Raw genomic sequence first — 22,735 nt, forward strand, 5'->3', positions numbered from 1 at the left:
TCTCTCTCCATTTATTTAGTTCTTGTTTGCTATCTTTCATCAGTTTTGGAATTTTCCTCATAGATCTTCTTCATATTTTGTTAGACTTACCTGAGTATTTCATTTTTTGTGGCGCTAATGTGTAAATGGTGTTGTATCTTAAATTTCCAATTTCCACTTGTTCCACAGGAAAGTGATTGACTTTTGATTATTAACTTTGTATCCTACAATCCTGCTATAAATACCCATTAGTTTCACAAGTTTGTCAGTTCTTTCAGATTTTCTACATAGATGATCATGACCTGCGATCAAAGGCAGTTCTACTTCTTTCTTCCCAATCGATACACCTTTTATTTCCTTTTCTTGTCTTACCACATTAGGAAGGATTTCCAATACAATGATGAAAATCAGTGTTGAGAGGGGACACCCTTTCCTTGTTCCTGATCTTAGCAGAAAACCTCTGAACTTTACATCTGTAAGTATGATGATAGCTGTAGGGTTTTTGTAGATGTTCTCAAGGAAGTTCCCTTCTATGCCTAGTTTACTGAGAATTTGATTTTGTCAATTTTTCTGCATCTATTCATATGATCATGTTACTCTTCTTCAGCCTGTTGATATGATGGATTACATTAGTTGATTTTGAAATGCTGAACTTACAGGCCTGAGATATATCTCACTTGGTTATGGGGTATAACTCTTTTTATACATTGTTGGATTTGATTTGCTAGTATTTTATGACAATTCAACAACTAAAAATAATGCTAACCAATAAACCCCATTCTTTCAGTCTCTTAAAGGACATTAAAAGGAGACCCAGGGACTTTCATAATAGCTGAGAACTGTAACTATAACTGACCAAGCATAAAATTGGACAACACTGACAATAATAACCATTCAGGACTCTGGAAATACACATATACTGGGACTCCCAGAAGGAATTGGAGCAGGAAAAAATTTTTTGAAGAAACAATAGCCAAACATACCAAATTTAATGAAAAATGTTCATCTACACATTCAAGAATTACAACAAACTCTAACTAGGATAAACACAAGAATATACACACCCAGACACATAGTCAAACTGCTAAAAGCCAAAGAATGACAGAAAAACCTTAAAAACAGTGAGGAAAAAAGAAGTAAGCGCATACAAAGGAACCACAATAGATTAGCGATTAAGTCTTATCAAAAACAAAGGAATAGAGCTATACTATAGCAATGTTCCTGTATTTTACTAGAATTGTTATCAATTTGAAGTAGACAGTAATAAATTAAGATGTCTATTTTAACCCACAAAGTAATCACTAACAAAATAAATTTTTTAAACGTAAAAAAATAAATCAGTGGAATTAAAATGGTATACAGTCAGCCCTCTGTATCCATGGGTTCTGCATTCACAGATGCAAACAACAGAGGATCAAAAATACATATTTTTTAAATTCCATAAAGTTCCAAAGGGCGTATCTTGAATTTGCCACATGTTGGCAACTATTTACATAACACCTACATTGTATAAGGTATTATAAATAATCAAAAGATGATTTATGGTATGGTATATGGGAAGATGTGTACAGCTTATATGCAAACATTACATCATTTTATGTAAGGGACTTGAGCATCTGCAGATTCTGGCATCCACAGGGTGTCCTGGAACCAATCCCCCACATATATCAAATGGCAACTATACTGCCATATATCTACATACTGCAAAATAAGGCAGTAAAGGAGAAATAGAAAAAATATTTTAAAAAAGAAGACATAAAAAACTAATAGCAAAAAGGCAGGCATAAACCCAACTATATAAAAAAAAATTACAAGTGAAAAAAAGGCAGACATAAACGCAACTATATATAAAAAATTAAAAAGTGAATGGATTAAATAATCAAGAGATGGTAGAACTAGATTCTTTTTTTTAATCCAACCATATGCTGCCTCCAAGACATACTTTAGATCCAAAACACAAACAGATTGAAAGTAAGAAGACAAAAAAAGATATACCATTAAAAACAGTAGGCATGATAAAGTTGCAGTGGCTATACTAATGACAAACAAAACAGATTTAAGGTAAAAACAAGTTTTAAAGAGACAAACAGGGACAACATTTTATAATGACTAAAGGATGAAACTACCAGGAACCTAACAACAATTAACATGCACCTACCTAATAAACTGTTCTAAAATACATGAAGCAAAAACCAACAAAATCGAAGCGAGAAAAAGAAATAATACAGCCCATTCTTGTTACTCTGGGAAGTTATATTCTATAAAGTCACTGCACTGAGTTAGCTAATACTAAACCCTTGAATCTCTTTTTTAAATTACCATCACCTACTGCTTCAAAGGGTAAAAAGAATATGTCATTAGCATCAAGTGCATCCTAGAGTGGGTTCTTAAAAGAGTAAGTCACTGCAACAATGTGACTTGCTGCTTGCCTTTGAAGACGACAGAGGGTTTAATTAAATGCAAATTTTTTATGGTAACTTTAGGTACATAATCTGTTCTACAACCCTTTTGCAGAACTCCTTTAAAGATAGATGTTTCAGAAAACTAAGGTTTGTTCTGAAGTTCCCACTTCAGTCAGGGCAATGCAAGGAAGGCTTTTCCCCTTAAGTAAATATGCCATTTAGACCATCATCATCATCCTTTCCCCTACCCTGTTTCCTCTGATAAAAGAGACATGGCTCTCATTTGGGTATTACAGTGATCTCTCAACACTGCTTTCTTTTATTTGATCCTCATTTTATAAAAACTTTTTTTTATAACTGACGTACAATTGACATAACATTCTATTAGTTTCAAGTGTACAACATAATAATTCAATATTTGTATATATTGCTAAATGATCACCACAGTAAGTCTAGTTAATGTACATCACCATACACAGTTAAAAATTTTTCCCTTGTGATGAGGACTTTTAAGATCTATTCTCTCAGCAACTTTCAAATATGCAATAAAATATTATTAACTATAGTCACCATGCTGCACATTACATCCTCATGAGTTATTTTATAACTGGGAATTTGTATCTTTTGACCTCCTTCATTTGTTCTGCCTTCCCCCCAACCTCCCGCCTCTGACAACCACCAGTCTATTCTATCTATGAGTTCAGGGTTTTTTTTGTTTGTTTTTAAAGTTCATATATAAATGAGATCATATGGTATTTGTATTTCCCTGACTTATTTCATTTAGCATAATGCCCTCAGGGTCCTTCCATGTTGTCATAAATGGTCCAATTTCATTCATTTTTTATGCCCGAATAGTATTCCACTGTATACATATACACCACAGAATTGAAGGGACAACTCTTGTTATTCATAGCAGCTGTATTCCATAAAACCATTGCACTGAATTAACTCATACTGAACCCCTGAATCTTAAAATCTAAAAATAACTTATTAGATTCCAGTTTCTCTATTTTACAAAAGAGAAAATAAGGTTCGGAAGTGTTTAGGTGACTTGTCTGAGGCTGCTCCAATAACAGGTGCTAGAGCTGGGATTCATATCCCTCCAACTGGCCCAGACCCAGAGCTTGCACTACTCTGTATTGCCTCCTACAACTTCCATTCCCTGGTCATCTCGGAACCAGTGCTAAAACAAGAACACAGAGTATCACCTTGTTTGACTTCAGTTGGGAATCTGCATGTTGGGAGGCTCAAATTTTTAACTGCTCTGTGCATTTCTGCCAATGGCTGTGAGAGTGCCGCAAGTATTGATTTGGGGGTTACAAATAAATTGCAGCAAATGCACAAATTCAGACTCCACAAAATGAGGATCAACTGAAGCTGGAGACTTCAATACCCTGCTTTTAATGATGGAACAGAACATGTAAGCAGAAAATAAACAAGGATATAGAAGACAGACAGTATTAAAAACTCATTACACCTAAAAGACATCTATAGACCACTCCATTCAACAACAGATAAATAAACAGTCTTCAAAAGCACACATAGACATTCTGCAGTACAGATTATATGCTAGTCCACAGAACAAGATGAATAACCCAACTAAAAACTGGGCCAAAAAATTAAATAATTTACCCAAGAAGAAACAGAATGGAAAATAACCTTATAAAATGTCCAACATCACTAGTAATTAGGCAAATGCACATTAAAACCATAATGAAATACCATAGTAAAAAGAAAAAGTGCTGGAGATACTGAGGAGAAACTGGAACCCTCATACATTGCTACTGAGAATCTAAAATGATGCAGGAACATTGGAAAACATTTTGACAGTTTCTTTAAAAGTTAAACATAAAATGACCATACAAACCAGTAATCACACTCCTCTTTATTTACCAAGAGAAATGAATACATATGTCCACAAAAAGATTTGTACACAAATGTTTAAAGCAGCATTATTCATACTAACCAAAAAGGGGAAACAATCGAAAATACCCATCAATTGGTAAAAGGATTAACAAAATGTGACATAGCTGCATAATGTGATACTATTCAGCAATAAAAAGGAATGAAGTTAGAGTTCACACCACAACATGAATGAACCTCAAGAAAAACAGTATAAGTAAAAGGCAACAATTGAAAAAGACCACTATCCTACGACTCCATTTATAGGAAATGCCCAAAATAGGCAAATCTAAAGAGAGAAAGAAGATTAGCGGCATTGGGAGTAAGGATGTCGACTGACTACAAATGAGCAAAAGAGACCTTTCTGAAGTGATGTCAATTTCTGAAACTGAATTGATGATAGCTGTACAACTCTATAAATTTACTAAAATTCATTATAAAAACAGGTGAATTTTATGTGTATAGAATCTATACCTTAATAAAACTTACTTAAAAAGAGAGACCCAATTCACAGGCTCCAACAGTATTTATCATACTTTATGTATTTGCTCCAATCTTTGCACACTGTACAGACCCTTCTCTTTCCAACTTCAGCTGTCTTTACCCACTATTCCTCAAAACTTTTACTCTCCTCCCTCTTAAGCATGTCTTTAGAATGTATAAATCCCTACACATTTTAAAATGGAATTCCTACTTTCTATCCTCAGCAATGTAAAGACTTAGCCTGGACATGTGGGGTTCCTGCACTGATGATTCCAGAAACTTTTTTTGTCTTTTTGCAGGGATGAGAAGTCACTACTCCTTGACAATTTTAAGATTCTCTTAGAGGCAGTCTAAAGGAGTGGGAAGGGAGGCACTGAGGAGTAAAAAGGGAAATTTAGAGCTGTAGCTTTACATACACTGGATATACTCTATATAGTGTCTTCACTGTGTGAAAAAGCACCCCTAGTATAACCCAGAATTTACAAAGCTACTACCAATTCTGGGCAGCACATTTTAAGGGGACCACAAACAAAGAACATTGCCAGAAGTGAGTAACTTGTCTGGTGAGAAATCTAAAAGACTTCATATGTGAAGAAAAAGTAGAGACATAGTATCTGGTATTCAAATTCATGAAGGGCTGGATTCAACTGAGATTAGCTCCACAGAGCAAAACTAAGATCAATGCACAAAAGTTCCAGTAAAGCAAAATATGACTCATTCATATAATTATGAATTTTCTAACACCTTAAAACCATGTAACTAAGAGGGGAGGGTATAGCTCAGTGGCAGAGAACATGCTTAGCATGCATGAGGTCCTGGGTTCAATCCCCAGTACCTCTATTAAAATAAATAAACCTAGTTGCCCCCCACCAAAAATAAATTTAAAAAAATTTTTAAATGTATAACTCTGTTTAAGCAGAAAATATTAATACCAAATTGAGATTTTAAAACTGATTTCTATACTAGATGAACAACTAAATGGGATAAATATTGGAATAAATAAGTATTTTTAAGTACTCAAAGGCTCAAAGCTACAAAAACTACTTCTTTTCTTACAAGAGCATCATTAAGCTGGTTTTTCCACCCAAAAAAAGGTATCGAATGAATCTTTTTCTGCATCAAGTGTGATTTCTGAAAACTATCAGTACCATATTCTTTACCATTAAATTCTCCTGTACAAATAGTATCCTTTTGCGTTGTGTGACAAATAGCACTATATGCTTTTAAAAGGAGAAATGCTTCAATATATTATTCTGAAAGTTTACTAAAGAGTGTACAAATGAAGCCACCAGGCAAAGAATTTCTAGTAAACACTTCAAATTTAACAGTCACAATTATAATTACCACACAAACAGCTAAACATTAAAATAGTGTACTTATGTATAAATTAATGCTCCTACTTACGTTTCTGTGTCTGATACCAATGATTCATTATTGCACACATCATTGAAGGTGTGAAGTTGATTCTATAATTAGAAGAAATTAAACATTTTTCCAAAATTATTCTTGTGTATGTTAGCAACTGCCAAGAAACATGATTGATATATGCAGACTATGATCAACAACTAGATCAAAAGTATAAGATGGATAATCAGATACATATACTTCCAGTTAGTCTGGCTATTTCCTTTATCATTTTTAAGCACTAATTCATTCCACAAGTAATACTTAGGCTTTACTCCACTACGAATGTTAGAGAAAAAACTGAATAAGGGAAAATCCAAAAAATCTAATGCAGGGCAGCATTAATATGTCAATTATTACAGATATAAAATTTCAAGAAAGGTTTCTCAGACATACATTTAAGATCTGATTTGGGAAATTGTCATCAAGTGTTTTATACATTTACAAAGTCCAATAATGGGTAAAATCTAGCTACTTCAGAATAACTACACTACAAAAATAGGCAGCAAACGTAAAGGAGTAAATCTAATGCAGACTTTGGTAAACCAGAGAAAGCATATCCATTCTAAAGAATGCAGCTAACTACTTAACTCCAGCAAACTGTTGTCACGCAAGAATACAGACTCAAGGATATCAGATCTTTCTTCTCACCCCGTCCCTCCAAGAGAAACCAATAATACATATTTCTCCCTGTTTAAAACAGAATTGGCTATTGTGCAAATCAAACATTTCTGTTAGTCAAATCTGGCCTCTTACTCAATAATCTATGGCTTCTGCCTGGAAAATAAATTAACTACTTAGAGTCTGCAATTTTTTTTCACTCTGAAAACACTGCTTTCTAAATGTAAAAAACTGAATAGTTAAGAAAGAAAAAACAGTGAAAGAGTTGAACCCTCAAATCAAAAAGATCTAAGGTATGTATCCTTCTAAATCTAAGCCTTAGTCTCCTCCTATTTAAAATAGGGGAAAAGAGAAAATACAGAAATTATTCGTAAGGACCATACTAAGTAATGCATGTAAAATACTTAGCACAATGCCTAGCAATAACATATGTGGCTCCATAAATAGTAGGTATGATAATGATGATGACACTCTGAGAAAGCAAATAAAAAATTACCAAAAATAAAGCAAATATAGCTTACCGTTATCTGACTTAGTCCAGCCAACCTCATAGTCAAAGTAGGTGACATAAAGTACTTAAATGCAAGATCTAGGCTTTCTTTATCAAAGCATAACGTTGTGTCCAATGGTTCTTTCACTGTGCTCCACATTAAATCAGCCATGTTGCGAGCTGCACTCTGTCTTAACTCTTGATCAGAGAGCTTGCATAAATACCTGAAATGATTCAGAAATAAAACACATGCAAAAACTTGCAAAATGTTTCTGAAGACCACTCAATAATCAATAATATTCCTTTGCTCCATATCTCCAAAATGTTTAGTACAGTAAAACGTGGCATCATGGGATTGATATTCCCAGTTTAAACTATTTCTAAATGATGCTTTAAGGATTGTGACCTGTGGCAGTGTGTCCTTTGCTGAGAGTCCAACTTAAATCAGGAACTGTAAGAACCGATTTATTTAACATTGGATTTTGCATCTCCAGTAAAGCTTTACTATTCTCTAATACTTGTCATGTATACAGCTCCTGTTTTAGTAAGTTTCAGCCCACTTTATATATAAACAGTACATGTATTTCCCTACACAGCCAAAATTCTTCAGAATGTGTACATTTTAAACATTATTCTTTTTTTAGTTTCCAAAAATCACAAACCACTGGTTTTCCTCTCAGGCCCTTTCAACTTTATTTGGTTGACAACTCCTCTATCCAACCTTTCAACATTAGTGCTCCTCAGGGCTTATAACGGATTGCAAAAAGGCCCAAAACTCCTCCCATCACTTTATATAAGAGCCATTGCAATGTGACTTTGCCACTCTTCCCATCAAAGGTGTCATTTATTTCTCTACTCTCTTAAATCTAAGGTTTGCCACAAAACTTCCTTTGGCCAATGGGATATTAGGAGATGTGACAAAAGCAGAAGCTTAAAAAGCTTGTCCTCTCTTGCTGGTAATTCTTCCACCACCAAGAAAAATGATCCAGGACAGCATACTAGATGAAGGAGATATGGCCAATGCCCCAGCCGACATCTAGCCAACTACAAGATGTATACGAGCATCCATCCCTACCCAAGACCAACCAGCCTGCCAACCACAGGACATATGAATGAGGCTATATATCCTAGAGCATGCAGGTCCAGCCAAGTCAGCCCAGATCAGAAGAACTAACCAACCAGAGAATTGTGAGAAATAATAAATGGCTGTTGTTTTAGTTTTACATGTTGTTTACTTACACAGCAAAAGCAAACTGATACAGGGCTCCAACCTAGACTCATTTCTATTCTCTTTCTACATTCTATCCCTAGATGACCTCTACTCTCATGGCTTTTAAGTGCTATTTTTATGCTGACAACTAAATTAATGTTATTGTTCTAAATTACAGGCTTATACTCCCAATTTGTTAGTGCCACTTAAATTTCCCAAAGGTATCTCAAAATTAAATCTTTATAAATTCTTACAGTCTTTCAAATCTCAGTTATCTGTAGCACAAAAGAGAAATCAAGGGGAGGGGGATTAAGTGTCATCCACTATGTTACCCTTTTCCTTAACCTCCACAATCACCAATCTTGTTGATTTCATTTCACACATATCCATTCAATTTTCAAAATCACTATAAACAATCTGTGTACAATTTACCATCATTTCTTTCCAGGACTACTGCTTAAACCTTTCAATTGGTCTCCTAGCTTCTCCTCCAATCCCCCCGTAACTTATGATCCACTTAAATGCCAAAGTGATCATGATTCATCTGCTAAAATTAAATTCAAATTCCTTACAATAGCTTGAAGGCCCTGAAAAATCTGTCCCTGGCTTATGCAACTTCATATCATAAACACACCTGCTTATAAACTATGCTCCACACCAGTCTGCTTCTAGTTTTTTAATATGTCGTATTATTTCCAACTTCAAAGCCTATGCCTTTATGTTCCTTCTACCTGAAATACACTTTCTTATCATCTGATTAGGTGATTCATGTTCTTCAGATGTCACCTTTCAGAAAGGCCTCATACTCCCTACCGCCTTCTTACTTGCATAGCATTCATCATTATCTGACTCTTTTCCTGAACTTTCTCCAACAATTCAAACAGTAATAGGAAAAAAGCAGGCACTCAAATCTTTGCAAATGAATGAATATGAAAAATTATAAAGAATTCATAAATATTATCAAGAAATACAATCTGAGAACTCTAACAGTTTAAACCCTAAGTCTAATCAATGCAATTCTTTCTCTATCCTCTTCTTAGGTTTTCTTCTTAGATTGGGACTTAAAAAACTCAAATGTCACCTCATCAACAAGACCTTCTCTATACCCAGACTCATAATTGTGACCCACCCTCTAGAACTGTCAACCCACCCTTGTTGCTATTTCTCTCTGTAATACTCATCACTTTATAATTAACTATATCATTTACATATTTTGTACACAGACTGCACAAAAGAATTTTTTCTTCTCTGCTATATCCTCAGTACCTACAACAGAATACTGAGTATACATTTGTTGAGTGAATAAATACAGTGAAATATGATGTAACCACTTTTAAATTTTTTATATACTCATGTAAAAAAACTTCCAACATAAATTGTTTGAAAGTAAACATTAAATATAAACCTACATATGTGCATAAAATACTATATGTCAAATTGTCAATTAAAATTTTCTCTGGAGGATGTGAATACAAGGGACTTTCAAACAATAAAATTCTGTACTATGCTATGAATTGTTTTAACATTATTACATTGATAACCAGGGAAAAGATTTTATAAAATTACCTGATAACATAGGTCCTAAAAGGGATAATGTGCTGCATGACAGCAGGGATATGTAGCCATATTCTAATCTATAACGAAACACAAAAAATGACATTAATGTATAATGAATACATAAAATATACATCTTTAATCAAAAATAAGAACATTTTGTATTTTGCTGCCTCTACAACTAAATGTATTTCATCTATTTTGAAAAGGATAAACTAAGAAGTACAACCACACATCTATCAGCTAAGTAATTTAAACTATATACATTTCTAATACATATACACAAAATTCAATCTAAAGAATAACTATTAGCTTCTAGTTGAAAAGGGAAAATCATCTATCCAAGTAATATCATTTTACATGTTACTCTACACCTCTTTGTATTATAGCTAAAACTAAATGTTTTTTAATGATTAGTCTTTTTTTTTTAATTGAAGTATAATCAGTTTACAATGTGGTGTCAATTTCTGGTGTACAGCATGTTTCAGTCATACATACACATATGTATTCCTTTTCATATTCTTCTTCATTATAGGTTACTACAAGGTATTAAATATAGTTCCCTGTGCTACACAGTACAAACCTGTTTATCTATTTTATATATACTAATTAGCATCTGTCTAGAATTCCCAATTTATCCTTTCCCACCCCCTTCCCCCCCAATCATGAGTTTGTTTTCTATGTCTGTGAGTCTCTTTCTATTTTGTAAATAAGCTCATTTGTATCTTTTTTAGATCCACATATAAGTGATAACATATGGTATTTTTCTTTGTCTTTCTGGCTTACTTCACTAAGAATGAGAATCTCCAGATCCATCCATGTTGATGCAAACAGCATTATTTTATTCTTTCTTATGGCTGAGTAGTATTCCATTATTTACACACACGCACATGCACACGCACACAATTTCCTTATCTGGTTATCTGTCAATAGACATTTAGGTTGTTTCCATGTCTTGGCTATTGTAAATAGTCCTGGTATGAACAATGGGGTTCACGTATCTTTTCGAATTAGAGTTCCCTCCAGATATATGCCCAGAAGTGGGATTGCTGGATCATATGGTAAGTCTATTTTTAGTCTTTTGAGGAATCTCCATACTGTTTTCCATAATGGCTGCACCAAACTACATCCCACCAACAGTGTAGGAGGGTTTTCTTCTCACCCTCTCCAACATTTATCATTTGTGGACTTTTTAATGATGGTCATTCTGACTGGTGTGAGGTGATACCTCATTGTAGTTTTGATTTGCATTTCTCTGATAATTAGCGATACTGAGCATTTTTTTCATGTGCTTATTGGTCATTTGTATGTCTTCATTGGAGAATTGCTTGTTTAGGTCCTCTGCCCATTTTTGGATTAGGTTGATTATTGTTTTTGCTATTAACTTGTATGAGCTGTTTGTATATTCTGGAAGCCCTTGTCAGTCACATCGTTTAAAATATTTTCTCCCATTCCATGGGTTGTCTTTTTGTTTATCATTTTCCATACTATGCAAAAGCTTGTAAATTTAATTAGGTCCAACTTGTCTATTTTTGGTTTTACTTGTATTGCCTGGGTAGACTGCCCTAAAAAAACACTACTAAGATTCATGTCAGAGAATGTTTTGTCTATGTTTTCTTCTCGGAGGTTTATAGTGTCTTGCCCTATGTTTAAGTCTTCAAGCCATTTTGAGTTCATTCTTGTGAATGGTGTGAGGAAGTATTCTATATTCATAGATTTACATGCAGCCGTCCAGCTTTCCCAATACCACCTGCTAAAGAGACTGTCTTTTCTCCATTATATATTTTTGCCTCCTTTGTTTAAGATTAATTGACCATAGGTGTGTGGGTTTATTTCTGGGCTCTCTATTCTGTTTCATTGATTTATATGTCTGTTTTTGTGCCAATACCACACTGTTTTGATTACTGTAGCTTTATAGTATTAAGCCTGGGAGGGTTATGCCTCTAGCTTTGTTATTTTACCTTAGGGTTGCTTTGGCAATTCTGGGTCTTCTGTGATTCCATATAAATTTTAGGATTATTTGTTCTAGTTCTGTGAAAACTCTGCTGAATAATTTGATAGAGATTACACTAAATCTGTAGATTGTTTTGGGTAGTATGGCCATTTTAACAATATTAATTCTTCCAATCCAAGAGCATGGGTTATCTTTCCATTTCTTTAAATCATCTTTAATTTCCTTCATTAATGTTTTATAGTTCTTAGCATATAAGTCTATCACCTCCTTGGACAGGTTTATTCCTAAATATTCTTTTGATGAGAAAAATATCAAATACTTCACATATCTGCATGTCGTCCTTGCACAGGGACCATGCTAATCTTCCTGTGTCATTTCAATTTTAGTATATGTGCTGCCGAAGTAAAAGTTCTCACCATAAGGGAAAAAAAAACTTGTTAACTATGAATGGTGTCAGATGTTAACTAGATTTTCCGTTTCAATCATTTTGCAATATATACAAATACTGAAAAACTAATGTTATATGTCAATTACACCTTAATAAAGTTAAAAAAGAATGACAGGTAGGCAGAACTTACTTTACCAGATACTGAGAATCTTATAAAGCTGAAGAAATTAAGATGACAGGCAAATAGCATAAGACTTATCAAACAGACTAAATGGAATATACTAGAAATCCCAGAACCATGCACATAAAGACATCTGATCTATGACAAAACAGTACTGTAGAACAGAAAGGGGAAACGATTGAATTTGCTACAGTGATAGGACCAGTAGTTTTCTATATGGAAAAGAAATATGTCCTTTTTCTTTCCTCACTATAACTTTTGAGCTTCTACAGTTTGCTTTTTCCCCCCTCCTGGTAATAACAGAATTCTAGTAGCCCTTCTAAGTACATATTAAAAATCTCAGGAATCAAAAAATGTTCTATGCTCCCTCATAACTGCAGAAATGCAGACAATGTTCTGCATCATAAAGCTAGTTTTAACAAAATTACAAAATGAAAACTTAACAGAATTGTCAACAAATTTCTCCTGTCTAGTGTGGAAATACATAATCCCATCCTAACTGAATATTAAATAGTCCTTGTTAGTATTTTTGTAAAAGCAATCTTAGGATACAGAGTTCAGAAATTGTTATTATGCTCTCTGATGTGTTACTGCAAGTTTGCATCTCTGATTACACCTCTTACTAATTTGTCATATCTGTTTTCTAAAGCACATATTCATGAGGTTTCTTTATTAAGGCTCACTTGTACTTTTCCATTCATGCTAATTAAATAAATCCCATGACTCTTCCATTCTTTATTCAAAATCCTTAGGCTTTAATTATTTTAAAATTAATAAAAGGTGTTATGTCTGAGATGACTAACTCAAGCAAAGAGTTGAGGGCTGAAGCAGGATACTATGAGCTAAAACCAAAGATAACTCACCATGCATCTCAGTGGAGAAACTTTTATGAGAACTCTGCGTTCTATTTTATTTCTCTAACCTGTACTGAATATTGGTTAACTGCTTTTGCTAAAAACTAAAAGCCAATACAAACCAAGAAAACTACATAAAGATTTTTGCTATTTTTTCTTTCCTGTGGATACAGCCATTACTACTAAGAACAGATCCTTATAATAGTGGAGTAATGTCTGTGCAAAACTGAGCAATCTCCTAACAGTCAGTGTTAGTTTAGCAATGCTAAAGCAAACTTTTGAGACTGAAATAAATGTATGAGCTTAAGATTATCATCAGATGTGAACCTTAATCTGATGAAGTGAGAGTCTTCTTTCTTTATTGATAATTCAGGTAGAGTGAGTTTTCCCATGCTGCAACCTAAGGTTCTAGGATGCAACACTCCCCACCTGATAAAGTCACCTTTCCTCATTAAGAGTGAGGGAACCATCCTAGAAAACAAACAAAATGGTTTGGTTCCCAGGAAACTATATAAACATGTTTTCTTCTGAAGGTGTCATTTACTATAATCAATTGTGGAAGAAACATGTACTCAATAAGGTAAGTCCCCAAGTATCTTACCATGAGTGGTTTATAATTCATGGAGTTTTTGCTTTTCAAGGAAAGAATTGTCCAAAAATCCAATAAATTTTTTCATTATTTAAATACATGAATTTTTGGTTCCTTTGTGAAAGCCCATGAAAAACCAGATTCCTAAATAAGGGAACATCAGCCTTACTGAAGCTGAAGTAACATGACTAAACAAGCTGCCTATTTCTCAAGAAAAGAAATGAGACATATAGAAACGACCAGGGTTTATAATGTACAATGACCCACTAGAAGAAACCACAAATGTTCTAGGATTAATTTGTATGTGACTAGAAAATTCTGAAATTTAAAGGCCCTAACATTTCTCAAAATGCAAAGGGATGTCTCTATCAACTGTTTAAAGTGACCAGGAAGTATTTATATAAACTTCAGACAGGATGATCAAAACTCTAGCAAAGGTCACAAATTATGCCAAAACTCCTAATGCTTTAAATGTCACCAATCCTTTACAAAAACTCCAGACTCAGGGTAGGAGTGGGCGAACAGTGTGCAGAAACCTTAATCACAAAAAGAAGTGCTCTTAATTTGCACCAAAGTATTAGCTATATTTAAAAAATTACAATAAAAGAGGGGGCCAAATCAAAAAATATTTTTTATGAAGAAAAGGTGCCAAATGAATTACTCAATAGAGTTATAAAACCTTTGGTTAAAAAGTATGTATGTTATAGTCTCAGAAAAAAATAAACATAGATTATAGTATCTAAACAATTACATTATTAATTTAAACAGCATGATTAATTTTAACTTTAGTTTAATGGTCTCAGTTGAGTTACAAGATAGTTATGCTAATTGACAACAGTCCACCAATTAGCAGTCATAAAAAAGGTTAAAGAGAAAGATCAAACAGAATCTAAACCTTATTTTAGTAAAGAATTATTTTTCAAGATATAGTAATGTTAGTCCTTAATGAGCCTTCCATAATAGACTTTTAACCAAAATTAATAACATTAATTAAAGAAATACATTTTAATTCAGGTAACATTTCTGATTAAGGAAAATTATTGATAAATCATTTTGTGAATTTTGGATTTCAAACTCAGTTATATGCCTTCTCTAAATTTACCAAAGTGTAAAATTAAAATGTAAACAATGATTTAAAGTCTACTCAAAAGTTTCTGTTTTATTTTTTCTCCTAAAAGAAGCCAAACTGCATAGAACTTTCTTTCAAACAAATAAGGTCAATCAGAGTAACAGAATCTGGTTAAGTGTTAGTAATAGCTAAAATAAATAACAGCTACCAATCACTAGTGCTTACGATGTATCAGGTGCTATAATAAGAGCTTAAAATCTTATCTTTAAACCTCACAACAATCTTCCAAGGGTAGATCATCATTTTTATCATTCCTATTCTACAGATTAAAAAACTGAGGTTCAGATTCAGGACTCAAACGCAACTATGAATCCAAAGCGTACATTCTTTAACCTACCATGCTATACTGCCATTGTATGCAGTATTTTCAACCTGTCAGAAACCAAGGAACCTGGGAACTAAAAATGACCTTGATGCAAATGATTTATTTCCAATACGGAAACATGGATGTCCAGATACTCAATAAACTTGAGTAAATCCAGTATTCTTTCCAAACAATGCAACAAAGTATTCACAGCTGAGCCTTTTTTTACTCTGTATTTTTACTATATATACATACTATAAATATTTCACATTATTATTTACGGTAATTCAGTTAAGAAATAAGGCTTTGGTATAGCAAAACTAACTTTACCAATTTTTTAAAAATGATGACCAAAATAGAAGGCAATTACAGGTTGAATTTTAATATATAGGTAGTAAAAAGTATTTATCTCTGCTTTCACACTTTTTGTGCTTCACAGTAACTGATATTCACAACACACAAAAGAATTACCTTTTTTACAAAGGCTAAAAGAAATGCTGAGTCTCTACTTGTAATACACAGGGAAGTGAGGCACAGTGTAGTAGTTCCCTTGACTAACCATAATAATTAAAACCTCTAAAAAGCCAAAAATTTCCCAGTACAAAATCCCAGACAAGTAAAGTTAAACTCAACATAAGACTTCTGTGCATAACTATCTTATATCTTAGACAAAAGTGGAAAATGGCTAAATTTACCTATTTAACTTAAACTCATTCATTTATACAAATTCCAATTAAAATTAAGACTTTCTTTAAAAAGATTTCTGTATTCAATTTTTTTTCAAATTACAACCCTGAAAATAAAAAACAACAGTATTGTGCATGCAAATCACTCAAAACCTGCCTTTTCTGGACATAAAATTCATACTATTAAAATACGAGACTATTTCCAAGATTAAAACCAATTACAAAAATACTTACATTAGATACCACTGTAATAAATGCATGTGCTATAAGAAATGGCAAAGTTTCAGGAGTCCCATATTCAAAGCAATCCTTCATGAGAGAAAGGCCATTTTTCCCACAAAACAAACATACGTAACGAAGCAAATGCAATGGTACTTCTACATCCTGAGGAAAAAAAGAAAATTTTAATAATTTTCATTTTATTGTCAGTACTAGAAAGACACTGATTAGACATAAAAATAAGCTCAAAAGACTTATGAACAAAAAACCAAATTTTTCATAAGCTTAAAGAATAAAAAAAGATAAAACACTTACATTCATATCACAGAATGCCCCTAATATGTTGCTTTCTTGGGTTGATATATCCTGATTTAAAAAAAAAAAGGTAATAAATACAATTACATCATACTACTACGTGACAATTTTTTAAAACTAGAATTTTCTTCATACTGGTTCTACAAAAATTTGTATTTTACAATTACTTCTCATCATGAACAGTAGGATTCCTAAACCTAAATGAAGTTAATATGATTAGTTTTAAAGTATACTTTAACTCTTTTCCAAAGAAATCTTTCTATACTATGTGCTATACATTATTTTGCCTTCTTAAACAAAAACCTTTCCTTAAAGAATTGGAGTAATTCTTGAACACATCTTAACTTTGGTTAAGTGGTTTTGAAACTGTGCTCTGGAATTTCGCAGAGGTATATTCAAGAGTTTCACATGTACATCCCATACATAAGATTTAAACTGCCTGAAAGCATACTCATCCATTGTTGGTGTGAGTATAAACTGGTATGATCTTGTTGGAGGATAATTTGGCAACATCTATCAACATTCCCCTTGACACAGCAATTCATCTTCTGGTTACTTATCCTAAACAGCTAGTAAAAGTGCTGGAAAAATGTAAGTCTAATGATGCTCACTGGAATTATTTGTAACATCTCAAAATTGGAAACAACTTTAATATCCATCAATAGAATGGCTAAATGGTGGCATAACCATCCAGAGTCTTGTGCAGTCTTCAAAAATAATAAGGTGAAATGGCATGAGGGATCATCTTTTGGGAATAATGAAAATGTTCTAAAATTAAAATGTGCTAATGGTAGCACGACAGTACTTTTATGAAAAATAATATATACTTTAAGCAAATAATTTTTATGGTATATAAAGTACCTTTAAAAAGCTATTAAAAATAAGATGGATCCACATGCACAGGCATGGAAAGATAGTATGTTGTATTATATTTGTTAAAAATAGAATTTATGAACATGATCTGATTTCCTAATTTTTTAATGTCTGAAAATATATAAAGTATTCCATAACAAATTTTTTGATGAGAGGATGGGGAAAGAGAGATTCAAGGCTTTTTTAACTCTGTATTTTGTATAATCTGTTTTTCAGTCACACTGAAAGTGTTACTTTTACAATCAGAAAACTTGAAAAAAAGCTGCCACATTCATTCTTTACTGTTCTCTGTATAGAATATTTAAGTTCTAATGCTAAAATAAAGTTTGATAACAACTGATTGAGAGCATGCATAAAACTCTCAGAACATTTTAAAATAATCAAAAACTGTCCTAAGAGAGGTCAAAACATTTGTCAAAGTAAGTGTACTAAATCTCCTTAAATGTATTCCTAAGCCTCTACTACCAGGGCCACAATTAAAGCTTTAAATTATTCTTAACAAACTTTTTGTCTCCAAAAAGTCCAGAATATAAAAACACCTGTGATATATTATTACTAAACACAGATTCATGGACCAGATGAACCAGGCTGGAATATTAACTGAAGTCAAGATTTTTAGTGCCAACACTTCCAGGGGCACTTTGCATTCGGCCCATGGAAGCTGAGAAAGGCTTAGGGCACTGAGAGCCCACTGGTATACCGAGCACCTGCATCTTCCCTGCTGGTTTCTGTGGAGAGAAGCCTCACACCGGAGACGCGGGTTCTCAAATAACAAGTGGGTGCCAGTCAATACCTTCTAATGCCTGCACTTTTCTGGTGTTGTAAGGACCTGTGGTATTTTTTCCCTCTGTTTTGGTTAAAGAATGAATAAGACATTTTTAATTGGTATTAAGAAAAAAAAAAAGGTATCTACTGCCTAACATAGACACAGCCAGAAAATCCTCTAACAGGATTCTATTCTGATGTGCAAAATGTTACTCATGGATGTGGTTACATCTATTTTGGCTAGTCAGAAGATCTGTTTTATGATTTCATTATTTCTACCCTACATACATGAATCAACTATCCTAAGGAGTTATTTTAATCTCATTTGAAGTCATATATAAAGAGTTAACATAAATCTGTAGGTAACAAATAATACTAAGACCAACACTAGGAATTCATGCTAAAAGCTGAATCAACATCTTTTTTTCCCCAAAAGCTCTCATTATGATGATCCTTGAAAAGATCTTAAGAAACCTATCAAGAATTTTTAAAGCTTTAGTTTTTTCCCGAAACCTTCACATTTATTAAATAAGATGATGCCATTCTATTTCTAGGATTAAACAGAGGAATTCACGTATTACTTTAAGAGAAAACAAAAAGAAATAAATGAGTAATGAGAAAGTAATTCTATATCTATCAAGCAAATGTTACTCCATGATCCAACTGTGAAGAACTGATGAGGATGAGGAATAAAATTATTGCTTAAAAAGAAGTCATTGATGTTGGAATTAGATAGCAGTGACAGCTGCACAACTTTGGGGATATACTAAAACTAACTAAATTTTATACTGTAAAGGGGTAAACTAAAAATATTTTATTTTTTAATTTAAAAAGAGCGAATTAAAAAGTCAGTGGAAAGTGGCATGAAAAAAATCAGCAAATTTGGACAATTAAATAACAATGTACGTATTTCATCTGCCTGACTACATTATACATACATTTAACAAAAGAGCAATGGTTTTCTTCTTTCTACAATTTTTATATTCATTTCACTCTAGGAAAAATAATTTACACTAGGGCATTACCTTATTTGATAGAATTACCTATATTATTCAGGATTAAGAAAACAATGCCAATGGTCCACCCAAAAACTTTTAACCTGAATTAGTATTACTTATTTTCAATTACTATATCTTTAAAAATATTATCAACTTCGATAGGAGGGAAAGACAGAGGGAGAGAGGAAGCGAGGGGGAGAAGGAGGGGCTCCAAGTTCCCATCTTATTTGCTACTGGCAATGGATAAATAGTGATAGCCTGAAATAGTCTGAAATAACTGAGAAGCAGCGTAACAGAATAAGACCTGAATTCTACAACTCTCTCAGCAATATGCTGTGCAAATGTGACCAAAACTTTTAACCTCTGTAGATCAGTTTCCTCTTCTATAAAGTAAGGATACTGACTAAATATCTAAAGTCACAGCTATCAAAACTCTAACACAAGATTACTGAACTTCTCCATGTCTTGGCCAATTTGTACATCTTAAAAAAAAGTAAAAACAAAAATAAAAGGCTTTATCAGGAAAAGATGCATATAGCAGTATGAGAAGACTGGATGGATTACCTTCCTATAAAAAGGAAGGAATAAAAATGTCTACAGTAAGATTCTACTGCACTGCATAATAAATACTAGTTTCCTTAAGATATCTGTGTATGTATAGATACACAGTTTTATAAAATATATGTACACTACACCAAGGTTTTGATGTGAGACCCTTTGAAAGAGCTGGCCCTTAATATATTTAATAACATGGCCACCAGGATACAAACTAGAAATTTTAGAGTATTTGTAACAGATCATTACTGAGATAAGAGAAATTTGGGAAACTATCATGAACAGAGTATTAGAGAAGCACACATTAACTCTGCATAAGGAGATTAAAATTTTGTATAAGGAGATTCCTCCTTCATTATATCTAAGGGTGGTTTTTACTAGAATTTTACCTGAAGACCTCCGAAGCCATTGTTTTCAACCAAGTAGTCACGTGACTGATTGTCAAGAATAGTGATAATGGGGCATTTTATTCCACAAGGAAAACTACAAGGGAGTGTGACTATTCCTACATTTGGAGATTACCATTTCGGAAAATCATTTTAAAAAAACTACTAAGGAAATTGATTTTAAGAACAAATGGCAGATTTAGTATTTCTGTAACTATCTGTAGAGATTTTTAACTGGAGAAAAAAATACTTCTAAGAAACTCACCATGGATTTCATATATCTAGGTCCCTAAATAAACTATTTTTAGCATCTTTCAATTATCAATTTAAGGCACTAAAAACACTGTTCATGTGATGTTCTTAAGATTAAATTTTGCAGCTTTGCATGAATGGATCCCCTTCCTGTTGAAAAAGGATTCCGAGATGACATTTTAAAGAAAGATTAATAGGTATCTGATGCTAAATAAGAGATCCATTAAAAGGTTTCTAAATGGGAATGTAACAGACTAAATTCTAGAAGATAAAGAGTACAAACTGATTTAAATTATGGAGAATTCTCATGGGGAAAATACCCACCTCCTGGGCTATGTTTTTAAATAGTCTCAATTTAATGTGAGAATATTTTCAGTAAAGGGCTATTTTTTTTTTCTAGATGAAGAAGCTTAGAGAAGTCAGTATGAAGGTTACAGAACAAAGAAGCTGGAGATAGTAGGCAGTCTTTAAAAAAAAAAGCATGTGGTAGATTTGTTAATAGCTGCAACTCTTTCCATTCCTCCATGCATAAAAAGAGAATGTACTTTAAAGTTTAAAATGAAACTTTACCTCTCCTCCAATCCAGAGATGAAGTCTACTTCATACCCCTTTGATCTGAGCTGCCTTTTTGAATTGCTTCAATCAACAGGATGTGGCAAAAATTGATACTGTGTGGTTTCAGAGACTGGACCTTGTAAGAGGCCTTATAGCTTCCACTTTTGCCTTCCTGGATCAATGTTTGGATTACCACGTAAGGTAGTGGAGAATGAGAGACCACGTGGAGAAAAATTCAAGGAGCCCTAAACAACAGCTAGCACCAACTACCATCAAACTTGTGAGTGACACCATCTTGGACTTTCAAAATAAATGCAACTGCGTAAGTGAGGCCACACAAAACCAACAAAGGAATTGCAAAGCCAACCCAAAGAATAATGAGAAATAATAAATCACAGTTGTTTTAAGCCATTAATACATTATCATGTAACTATTTGAATTCCTGCTGTGCGTAGAAAGAAATGCCATTATTTAAATAAACGTAAGATAAGTTACTAATCTCTTGGAAAGACTTGTGAAAGTATCACTAGTGGAATGGGTCAAGCATCTTGACTTACAAAAGAAAATATTTTTATTTAAAACTAGTAGTTAAACATAATTTGTTAACCATTTTTTTCTTTACAAAGGCAATTCCAAATTCTGTTAACCTATGTTTCTAAGAATGAAATACAAAATTCTGTGTGCTTCTTTTTCCTCAGTTATTACTTTTTCAAATAGTTAAAGTAGAGCATAGATCTATATCAGCAAAATGTTTCTATCACTGACTTTAATTTCAATGAGTTCAGTTTATAAATCTTTCCTTAATAGACCTATGCTGAGCAAATGTTCAACACAAGTTGCTAAAGGAATGGTCTGAAAAAATCTGGAAAATTTTTCATAACAATAGTGATTTTTACAATTTTTCTATCAATAATGACTGTCTTCATATTTATTCAGAAGTGAGATAATACGAACATAACCATGACTTAGTATACTTAAAATTCACAATGCTTATTTTTACATACCTCTATTGTAGGATGAGTATTATGCTTGTAAGCAGTATATAAGGGAAACTGAATTTGAAAAATTTTTGCCACACATAGTAAGAGTTTTTCCTTCTCATCTGTACTCCATAAACTAAAAGGATCAGAGCTCTTCGAAGATTCCTCCTCAGTCAGGTTACAAATTCTTGTAGAGCTTGATTTTTTTTCTATTTTTTGTCTTTCTGTACTTCCTTCATTACACTCTCTTTCTATATTCAGTGGTTCTTCTGCTTGATTACTCTCATCTTGCCACGTGGACTCTATGTTAATAGTAGTACAATGTTTACATAGCTGGTCCCGGAGCACTTGAACTTGGGCAATCACTAAGTTAATAAGTGCACACACTACTTGGTTAAAAATCTCCAAATGTTTATATTCTTTGAAGCAGCATAGACATTGCCTATAAGAAAAAAAATTTTTCAATAAATCAATGCTTCCTAGAGAGGAAATAAATATATCTTTCTAATGAGCAACATTAAAAAAATCAAGTAAGTAAATACTAAAATACTTTTTTTCAAATGATTTTTATTTCCTATAGCACCATAGTAACTTATAAAGATAGCATCACACCAAAAACTATCACTTGTAAACAGTCACCATGTTAGGTTGACAGCTATTATCTTCAGCTTTATGTATCTATCGATCCTTCAAGACAGGAACTGTGG

The 22,735-nt window shown here is 33.0% G+C and overlaps 1 protein-coding gene and 1 non-coding gene across 5 annotated transcripts in view; both read right to left on the minus strand.

Moving 5' to 3' along the window:
* USP34 (ubiquitin specific peptidase 34) overlaps nt 1–22,735 on the minus strand; it is a 202,374-nt gene that overhangs the window by 138,932 nt on the left and 40,707 nt on the right. For all 4 annotated transcript variants that reach the window (XM_074341183.1, XM_074341184.1, XM_074341182.1 and 1 more), the window contains 6 exons: nt 22,053–22,470; nt 16,665–16,715; nt 16,365–16,514; nt 10,058–10,125; nt 7,313–7,505; nt 6,171–6,232 (listed from right to left, as the gene is read on the minus strand). In XM_074341183.1, the coding sequence (XP_074197284.1) occupies nt 6,171–6,232; nt 7,313–7,505; nt 10,058–10,125; nt 16,365–16,514; nt 16,665–16,715; nt 22,053–22,470 (942 nt within the window). The remainder of the gene's footprint in view (nt 1–6,170; nt 6,233–7,312; nt 7,506–10,057; nt 10,126–16,364; nt 16,515–16,664; nt 16,716–22,052; nt 22,471–22,735) is intronic.
* Nucleotides 12,304–12,405, minus strand: LOC123615939 (U6 spliceosomal RNA). Its single transcript, XR_006723769.1, has one exon. It is a non-coding gene; the product is annotated as a U6 spliceosomal RNA (small nuclear RNA).

Source organism: Camelus bactrianus, chromosome 15 (genome assembly GCF_048773025.1).
Source record: "Camelus bactrianus isolate YW-2024 breed Bactrian camel chromosome 15, ASM4877302v1, whole genome shotgun sequence".
Lineage (NCBI taxonomy): Eukaryota > Metazoa > Chordata > Mammalia > Artiodactyla > Camelidae > Camelus > Camelus bactrianus.